The sequence below is a fragment of the Triticum dicoccoides genome, chromosome 5B (assembly GCF_002162155.2).
Source record: "Triticum dicoccoides isolate Atlit2015 ecotype Zavitan chromosome 5B, WEW_v2.0, whole genome shotgun sequence".
NCBI classification, from domain to species: domain Eukaryota; kingdom Viridiplantae; phylum Streptophyta; class Magnoliopsida; order Poales; family Poaceae; genus Triticum; species Triticum dicoccoides.
This window is the reverse complement of record NC_041389.1, coordinates 693,854,317-693,864,451: the sequence shown is the minus strand read 5'-3', so window position 1 is coordinate 693,864,451 and position 10,135 is coordinate 693,854,317. Positions and strand designations below refer to the sequence as shown.

The 10,135-nt window shown below is 45.0% G+C and overlaps 2 protein-coding genes across 4 annotated transcripts; one reads left to right on the top strand and one right to left on the bottom strand.

Moving 5' to 3' along the window:
- Positions 1–257: 257 nt before the first annotated feature.
- On the top strand, positions 258–2,190 carry LOC119312703 (photosystem II reaction center PSB28 protein, chloroplastic-like). Of its 2 annotated transcripts, none has more exons than XM_037588457.1 (2): positions 258–411; positions 1,505–2,190. In XM_037588457.1, the coding sequence occupies exons 1-2, from the start codon at positions 342–344 to the stop codon at positions 1,975–1,977; spliced, it is 543 nt and encodes a 180-aa protein (XP_037444354.1). In that variant the 5' UTR covers positions 258–341; the 3' UTR covers positions 1,978–2,190. The 2 variants fall into 2 exon arrangements, with proteins under 2 accessions (XP_037444354.1, XP_037444353.1); XM_037588456.1 differs by having other exon boundaries at positions 273–417.
- A 370-nt stretch (positions 2,191–2,560) lies between these two features.
- On the bottom strand, positions 2,561–5,342 carry LOC119312701. 2 transcript variants are annotated; one of them, XM_037588455.1, is made up of 3 exons: positions 5,061–5,342; positions 4,279–4,469; positions 2,561–3,030 (listed from the first exon to the last, which is right to left on the bottom strand). In XM_037588455.1, exons 2-3 carry the CDS (start codon positions 4,438–4,440, stop codon positions 2,860–2,862), a joined length of 333 nt encoding a protein of 110 aa, XP_037444352.1. In that variant the 5' UTR covers positions 4,441–4,469; positions 5,061–5,342; the 3' UTR covers positions 2,561–2,859. The 2 variants fall into 2 exon arrangements, with proteins under 2 accessions (XP_037444352.1, XP_037444351.1); XM_037588454.1 differs by having other exon boundaries at positions 4,824–5,340.
- Positions 5,343–10,135: the final 4,793 nt, after the last annotated feature.

Sequence of the window (10,135 nt, the reverse complement as noted above, 5' to 3'; positions counted from 1 at the left end):
GGTAATTCTAATGACGGACGACCAGAAACCCAATTTGTTTTATTATTATTAGGTAATAAAGATAAAGATTGTGCTTGCCCGACTAGTTTTCGCCTATTTTGCACTGGTGTAACTTTTTTTTTTCTACTTGGGCATGCACGCAAATACCAGAGGATGCCAGGGTGGCAAGGAAAAACATTGACACGGATCGCCAAAGGGGCGGATGGATGGATGGCTGTGGTTGGAACACGGGGCCACCCAATCGCTCCTGCCATCATCTCCCTCCTCTGCACCACTCAAAAACCACACCCTCTTCCATCCTCCTCTACGCCAGCATCCCTCTCTTCCTCACCCAGCCGGCCATGGAAGCTCTGGCCGTCGCCTCGCCGGCCGCGGCGCGGCCGCAGCCCCGCCGACGATGCCTCGCCGCAGGTTCTTGTAATTCTCAGTCACCCAGCTAACCGAGCTGCATTTCCGTACCTTGCTCTTCTAGTTCCCTGTTGTGTATGTAGTGGTCACGTGTAATCAAGCACTGTCTGCTCTGGGACTGGGATAGCCTAGAATTCGTTCGTTCAGAGAACAGATACACGGTGACGGTGCATCACATCAGTGGTAGCATCATAGAGAGGGTGATCCGGTGATGTGCTACGTGCACTGGTGGCTGCTAGGTGCGTGGGCACATGATCTGCCCACCTTCTTCCTATGGGCAGGGCAGGATGTACTTGGAAACGATATTTCTTTCAGCAATCTGCTTTCATTTGTGATGACATACCAGAGAAATTGAAGCAAATCGAAAGTTACATTATGGTTCTCCAAAGTAGTCGTCTCTAGTTTAGACCCGCCCTTCGCATCTCCTCGCCTCAGGTGACGAAATATCCTTATGTTTTCTGCATGTTTCTTTCTAAACAAGCATAGCCTTAATGCTTGTAGTTTGAAAAAAAAAAGGCAAGGTTTTGCTTATGGATGCTTACTTACCAATTATGAATGATACTGCATTGGGAGGCAAGGTTGTGATAGTCTAAATTAACATCAAGCTAACGCTGTCAGAATCGTAATCAGTTGAAAACCCCATGGTAGGATCGCAAAATCGTGGAGTTCCAAACCAAATCAGGATCAAAACGAACAGAGCCTTAATGTTCAGTTATGAGAAAAGCAAGTCTATCTTTGCAGACACTCAGCTTCTGTTATGACAGTGCACTGATGGCAACTGTGCTGTGTGCTAGTCGACGACACACCAGGGGTTTCAGATTCGTGGATTATGAACCACGATCAAAACTCTATGATAAGATTTTAAATCCTGTTGATTCTATTGGCCAAAATCGTAGTATCGGTCCGAACAATTTAGTTTGTGAAGTCGTAGAACGTACTCCCTCTGTAAACTAATATAAAAACGTTTAGATCACTACTTTAGTATTCTAAACACTCTTATATTAGTTTACGGAGGGAGTACTGTACAACATTGTAGCGTGCACTATGCACCTCCAATAAGTTTCAGTATCTATCTGACACCATTCCTAACTTTCAGGTTCATCGTGCCAGAGGAGGACGAGCCAGCTGCACACCTCCTTCAGCGGCGTCACCGTGCAGCTGCACAAGCCATTGCACCCAACGACCAGTTCCCGGCGATCATCGTCGGTGGTGGCGATGGCGATGACGTCGCGGCCGTCGATCCAGTTCATCCAGGGCACGGACGAGCAGACGATCCCGGACGTGCGGCTGACCAAGTCCCGGGACGGCAGCAACGGGGTGGCCATCTTCACCTTCGAGCAGCCGTCGGTGTTCGACTCGTCGGCGGAGCTGGGCGACATCACGGGGTTCTACATGGTCGACGAGGAGGGCACGCTGAGCTCCGTGGACGTCAGCGCCAAGTTCGTCAACGGCAAGCCGGCGGCCGTGGAGGCCAAGTACGTGATGCGCACCCCCAGGGACTGGGACCGCTTCATGCGCTTCATGGAGCGCTACTCCCAGGCCAACGGCCTCCAGTTCCTCAAGAAGTAGTCATCCACCCATCCAATCCATCATCATCCATGACCATGATCATCTGTGATTCTTCTTCTTCTACTTCTTTTTGTTTCGTGGATTCCTGACAGACACTAGCTGCTATCTGTAGCTGCATTGAGTTCAGTCATCACTGTGACTGTTGATTTGTGTGCTCTGTGCCTGCGTACCTTGTTCATTAAGCATGAGATGCTTGAGATTCTTCATGCTGCTTTTCTACTTGATTCTTTGATAGTATGCTTTTTTGAACAATCCTCGTGTGTTTATATTCTGATGATGCCACATTTAAACACTAATAACACATGCTTGCAAAAGCTCATGTAGGTTGTAGAGTGCCTGCCTTACCCCTTTCTTGCAGACCACCATATCGCCGAGAAATTGCCCCACCCACTACAGACTGCTGCACGTGTATTGTCGCGGATAGAAAGTACTCCCTCAGTCCGGAAATACTTGTCATCAAAATGAATAAAAGAGGATGTATCTAGATGTATTTTAGTTCTAGATACATCCTTTTTTGTCCATTTTGATGACAAGTATTTTCGGACGGAGGGAATATCGATGATGATCGCAGCAGGGATCGGTATGAGTAAAATCTCAATCTCAATCTCAATCTCAATCTCAATCTCAATAGAGGAAGGTGGGCTAAATTTACATGATACAGTTACAATATAACACTGTACAGGCCGAGGGTGAAGAGGTATTAGAAGGGGTGGGTCATAGTGTTGTCAATAGCACAGCACATCAGGACACTAAGACAGCTCCCTAGACTCCAGGGCACTACATGGTGATGCGCGACGACGGTGCCTTTCATATATCATTCAGGTGTGTGTCCTTGAGACGGTTGTACTGTGATGCAAAGTACCTGGGCATGTTGAAGGGTCATCAGTCATCGATTATCTGATGTCTGTCCGCTTCGGCGTAACTTGCTGAAGACTGATTCGAGGAGGCGCCATGAGCAGTGCTGTTGCTGCCACGACAATGCAGCAGCTGCACCTGGAGGCTCTGGATGAGCTCGGTGAGCTGCTGGATGTTCTTCTCCTGCGCCAGTATTATCTGTAGATTGATACATAAACTTGTGAGTGTTGAATGTTAATCTGAATCCGCACAAAAGGGATGGAACATGGAAACAAGAAAACCGCCTTGTGCGTCATAGTTACTGGCACTGAACACCTGCTTATCAAAAACTGTCGCATGAAGCGCAATACTTCCCTAAAAGTTCTTAGGTAATAAAGCAATCACCATACCAGTAAGCCTAGCTGCACAATGTATCAATTAATTGCAGAAGATTGCATACACCTTCTAAAAATAAAGCCATTGGCTCTTTCTTCAGATAACAAACTTATGCTATTCCCGTTCTACCGTCAGATCCATCAGAAAGCATAGGCGTTGAGAAAGAGTAATAATTAGCGTCATCACAACAAAGAAACAGGGCTAAATCTGTATGCTCCAAATATAGCAGAAAGTGAATAATAAATGATCATGAAACTTCCACAGGTCACTCAACTTCTTCACTAAGCAATACTTGCATATATTGGGGATGCTCTAAACTCAAAATTAACAAACTTATGATGTTCCCGTTCTACAGCCAGATCCATCACAAAGCAGGCGTTGGGAAGGAGTAATAATTAGTGCTATGATCATGACAAAGAAACATGGCTAAATCTGTATGCTCCAAATACAGCAGAAAGTGGACAAGTGATCATGAAACTTCCACAGGTCACTCAACTTCTTCACTAAGCAATACTTGCATATATTTTCAAAGTTTAGAGAGGGGGTGCGCTAAACTTAAAACTCACTTTCTTGAAACTGAACAGCAGTATGCAATTAAATGGAAAGAAGAAAAGGAAATATAGAACATTCCGACATAAATGCACACAGATTATTCTGAAGACAGCTACTATATCATGCCACACAATTTAATTATTTCGATCAACATTATAGTAGCATCAGAAAGAAAAGTTGGCTGCTAGAGAGGATGAAATGCAACCAAAAGAACTAAGTTGATCACACATCACAGGTTTCAATTTTTTTTCATAGAGAGCACTTGTGGTGGTGGTTACAAACTTCCAATCTATGTGTGCACAAAGTTCTAAAAACGCTACCATATGCCAGCACCAATTCTTCCGCAACATGTACAAAACAAGGTAGCACAACAAACAATGGCAATAAATAGGGGTGCCTCCAAGAAGATACTAGTAGATAATTTCCCGCCAAATAGAATGCCGAGGGCATGCACTAAAATCAACCTAGAGTGAATGCAATTCGACAAACGACAAAACGCCAGGAGAGCGGCTCACTCACTTTCTCTTTAACGCCATCTTCCCTTACGACCAGCGGTTGCTGCCTCCGCCACGTAGCTTCGGGACTCGCCTCGGCCTCACCGATCTGCTGCTTCCACTCGAACTGCGATGATATGATGAGCACGAGCAGGAGGAAGACGAGCACGATCGGCCTCGAATTCATCACTGCAGTCAGCAGCAGCAGCCAGAGACCTACAGAAACACATGCCACCGTCAGCTCGTTACAATTTCCACGGCGGCCGCCAGGGAATCAAAACCACAAAACAATCTCTACAGCACACACTAGCCTAATGCTTATCCATGTGTACTACTCCCTCTGTTCCCAAATGGAAGTCTTTTTAGAGATTCCAACAAGGGGCTACAACGGAAGCAAAATGAGTGAATCTACACTCTAAAATATGTCTATATGCATCCGTATATGGTAGTCCATTTGAAATCTCTAAAAAAGACTTGTATTTAGGAACAGAGGGAGTACAAAAATTCCCCCAAAATGGACGAAGTCAGGGAACAAGTAAATAACACAAAGAAGCTAGATCAAGTACTTACTATTTATCAAAGTCCAGTGTGTGGGCTAGAGGGATCGTAGTGGCGCGACGAACTCAAGCACAGAGGAAATGGGGAATTTGACTCGAACTGGCACTGGCAGCGCCCACGGATCGAGACCGGCCTGGCCGCCCCAGCACGAGAACTACCCGGGGGATCCGGCGATGATCTCGCCCAAATTTGAACCCTAGGAGGATAATAAAATTACTGCTGGGTGGAGGTGGGGGGCGGAGATCGAACCATCGCAGAGGCGGGCCGCGGAATCGGATGGCCGGTCCGGCCGAAGCTCCGGGGAGTCTCGCCTCTGCACCGCCACCCGCGGATCAGATCTGCCTCGACCGCCGGCTTCCAGCCCTAGCCGCCGCCACCAACCTCGGAGATCGAGAACTGAGACCGCTTCCTCTCTCTCTCCTCCGCCTTCCGTCCCGCCGAGCCGCCCCCTGTTTTCCTCTTTCCTTCCCCCTTCGTGCGGCGCAGTCGGCCAAATGCTGGTGGCTGGAAAAACCGATGACGCGGTGCGTGTGCGATGATACCTTTGGCATCACTGCTTACGTGAAGCAAAAGTAGCACCGTTTGCAAGGCACATGTGTGTTTCTAGATTGTCAACTGTGACATTCTGTTTTTTTGGGGGTCAATTTGTGGCATTCCATGTAAAGAAAAATGAAGCGACCTAATCGTTTGTGGTTATATTTAATAGAAATTCTTCACCTAAAAATTACCTCCCACGATGACCTGTTATATAGGTCGTCGTGTTTGAGGACGGGTTGCATATTAATGCGTCGTGTTGGAGAAGGACGGCATGTTGATGTCCGCCATGCTGATTTTATTTGGCTATTTGTTTTAAGTATTTGTGATAGTGTATAGTAAGTATAGTTTGGAGTAGCACCATAACTTAAGGCAATAAATAAAAGTATACATGTTAATTATGAGGCGGAAATCTAGCTTCTCTACTATTAAACTGAACAGCTTTATTCCGCTTGTATGACCGCTAAACAAAAAAATATAGTGCGTATACAAAGCGGCCAAAGAAACCAAGAGATGACAAGTGTTATGAAAACTTTGCCGAAAAGTGCCATATGGAAAGCATCATTAGAGATAAGTCCTTCCGACTCCCCGCACACACCCACCCTGCAACCGTCACCAACCTCTAGGACCACTGTGATGCTTGCCGGGGGCTATTTGCGATTGCCAAGTGAGGGTTTGAGAGGCTATATACAGAACCGATACGAGTAACGAGACAATTGCCGATGTGGCATGTCGGCTGGGGGAATGTTTCTGTGTCGACCTAGACCGAGTCAACCGATGATACCGAGGAAGAAAGTCGAATCCTCCACCAACAAACCTCCAACCATGCACTTTGACATCATCTTGGATCCACAAACAACAACCACCATGCACACCATTGAGAAACAAAGGCACATCACCACCGAGTGGAGGACAAAGCACACGAGACCACCCACTCTTCGCGGTGAACAAGAGATCGAGGGGAAGTTATTCAATGTGGTGCCGCCCTCGCCGTTCCTGATGCCACCAAACTAAAAACTAGGGCTCCCTCTATGTAAAAAATGAAAATGAAATAGGACCCCCGAAAACTTCCCTAATAGAGAAATTGAGAGACATTTTGTGCACTGAAACTTGGGGACGATACATAGATAAAAGTATCCACATTAACTATGAGGTAGAAATCTGCTTCTATAATATATACTAAGAGCATGTTTTCCCCAAGGAAAGTGTATTAGCATGAAACAAAAAATAGTGCATATACAAAACACATGTGAGATCTGCTAGAGAAATTGAGAGATGAAAGGTGTTATGAAAACTTTGTTGAAAAGAGCCATAGGGAAAATATCATTAGAGATAAGTCCATTAGGCTCTCTGCACACACCCATCCTGCAACCGCCTCCAATCTCCAGATCCACCGTGATCCTTGTCGGGGGCCATTACCATCGCGTGTGAGGCTTTGAGAGGCTATGTACAGAACCGATGCGAGCGATGAGACAAATATCAATGTGTCATGTCAACTGGGTGAATGTCCCTATGTTGACGTAGCCCCAGATCCACTGACGATGTTAGGGAAGAAAGCCAAATCCTTCACTGACGAACCTCCAACGGTACTCTTTGACGTGATCGACAAACAACAACCACCATGCACACCACGAAGAAATAAAAACATGCCACCACCCAGTGCACGACAGGCATGCGAGACCATCCACTCTTTAATGTTGTCGTGGTGAGCAATAGATCGGGGACCAACTTATTTTCATGTGACACCATCCTTGCCGCTCCGGTGCCACCAAACAAAAAACTTAGCCTTCCTCTATGTACGAACTGAAATTTTCACTATTGACGAAATCAATAGACAGAGGTGGGAGGGGTTGAAAACCGTTGCCATGATGTCATTCAACACGGCCCTCCTCTGCCTTCTCTTAAAAGGGGAAGAGAACGAAGTAATGTTTTTCTTTTCCTACCAAAAACGTAATTGCTTTTTGGTGAAGAACATAATTGTTTTTTGAAAGTGTGTTATATCGACTAGAGGGGGGTGAATAGGCAATTTTTATGAATTCTTCACTGAGGAATTTCAGGGTGAGGAATTTCCTAAGTGAAGAACTACTTGCGGCGGAATAAGTACTCAAAAGTAAACATGGTAGAACACAGGCATAGTCATCATGATGAAATGAAGACAAGCACAGAGTACAGAAAGCGTAAGCACAGGATAACACAAGATGAAGACGAACAGACTGACGAAATTGAACTAAGAAAATTGAGAAAGTCTTCAGTCAAAGTCTTCAAACAGATATGAACAAGCACTCACAACAGAATTGAGGAAATGAAAGAGTTGAGGAATATAGAACCAGTAAACTTGGTGAAGACAAAGATTTGGTAGACCAGTTCCAACTGTTGTCTCAGTTGTACATCTGGTTGGAGCGGCTGAGTATTTAAACTCGAGGACACACAGTCCCAGACACACAATCCTCGCCGTATTCTCCTTGAGCTAAAGTCACACAGACCTCGCCCAATCACTCGTGGTAAGTCTTCAGGTGACTTACGAACCTTCACAAACTTGGTCACTCGGCGATCCACAATTCCTCTTGGATGCTCTAGACCTTGACGCCTAACCGTATGGAAGAAGCACAGTCTTCAAAGGTAACAAGCGTCGGATCCATGCAGGATCAATCTCTTCAGTGATGCTCAATCACTTTGGGTTTGAAGGTGTTTGGGTTTGGGTTTTCCTCACTTGATGATTTTCGCTCAAAGTCCTCGGAGGATCGAATGCTCTCAAATGACAAGTGTCAGTTTCTGTTGGAGCAGCCAACCAGCTAGTGGTTGTAGGGGGCGGCTATTTATAGCCTAGGGAGCAGCCCGACATGATAAGACATAAATGCCCTTCAATGATATGACCGTTAGGTGGGTATATATTTTGGGGCAGCTGGCGCGTAGCACAACATCGGTTGGAATTATGACTCTCAAATTCCTCAAGGCTATCATGTTCCACACTGTGTAGGCAATCCGCACTGGCAAATTCCTAACTCCTCAGTCAGAACAAATTCCTCAGCGACAAGAAGAACTTCGTCTCTGTCACTGAAGAAATTGACTGAACTGTATGAGATTTCCAATGGCTTCACTCGAAGGGATTGGTAGGTGTGGGATTTTGAGTTGAGCATCGCATGGAAATTTTTCCTTAGTATTTCCTCGACCCCCTTTAACAGTACGGTGTTTCCTATGACTCAAGAAAGAGAAAATGAAACTACGAAAACAAAGTCTTCACGCTTCATGTTCCTTGAATGATTTCCAAGTCTTCAAGGTCACACCAATTTCTTCACTTTCAAAGTCTTCAAAAAGTCTTCAAAAATCCAAAGTCTTCAGTCGAAGAACTTCATTTTTAGGGGTCAACTTTCTCTGTAAATATCAAACTCCTCATAGACTTATAGACCTGTGTACACTCACAAACGCATCAGTTCTTAACCTATAAGTCTTCAATACACCAAAATCACTAAGGGGCACTAGATGCACTTACAATCTCCCCCTTTTTGGTGATTGATGACAATATAGGTTAAGTTTTCAACGGGGATAATCAAATGAAGTGTAAATACTGATATTGAGGAATTTGATTGCAAGATATAGAAGAACTCCTTCTGAAGATGTGCATAGTGAGGAATTTGCTTTTGAAGCAATGCGCACTTGAAGAGTATAATCATGGAGATCTCCCCCTATGTCTTGTAATTCATACACGCATTTGACATATAGTATGAAGAATTTGAAATGCATGATGAAATATGGTGACTGATGTAATTTAGCATGCGTGCATTAACATTAATGAGGAATAAGCATGCAGAAGAACACAGTAAAAGTATCAGGCCACCATAGAGTTTAAGATTACAACTCGATCCAGCAAAGTCATCAGAAGAACGAGAGTTGTAACTTAGCAAAAAAAAACGCCCATATAAGATAGACCCGCTTGAAGACAAACTCAAATTTCTTCCCCTTTGTCATCAAATGATCAAAAGGGTTGAAAATGAGTACTAACGCCCCTGAAGAATATCATGATGATGAAGGAGCGCCAACGTTGTTGAGCAGACCAGTCAAACTCTTCCTTGAAACCCATTTGCTTTAGATCTTCTTCACCATAGAGATGTGACAGAATAGCCCAGGTGCGATCGAAGACTTCATGGAGGTAGTAATGGTTTTTCTTCACTTCATTATGTGTAGAAGTCATGTTGTGAAGAATAGAGCCAAACTGACGCTTAACCCATTTGTGGTTTCGATCCACCTTCTGGTGAAGACTAAGAAGCAGCTCACGGTCAGTCATCACACGAGGAGCAGTGGCTTGAGGATTTTGCTTGGATGCATTTGCAGCAGAATCATGAGTGGCAGAGTCATCCTTGGTGGAATAAGATGCGGCTTTGCGGAACTGACCATCCAATGGATGAATACCTTCATCGATGACAGCTGGTGCCTTGCCCTTTTCATCAGCTGAGGAATATGTCCTCTTGAGGACTTCAATAGGGGGCAAGTAGCTGCCATGGTTGAGTGTATCTGCTTTGTAGTTGAGTGAAGACCTTGTTCTAATGAATCTCATAATCCAAGGAGCATAAGGCTTCAGCTCAAACGGAGAAAGTGCAACATTTGCCAGAGTCCTTATGAAGAAATCGTGATAATTTACAGGGATGCCATGCATGATGTTGAATAGCATATTCTTCATGATGCCAACAATTTCCTCATTGGATGAGTCATGGCCTTTGATGGGACTCATAGTCTTCGTCAGAATGCGGTAGACGGTTCTTGGTACATACATCAATTCCTTCACGGGGGATTTG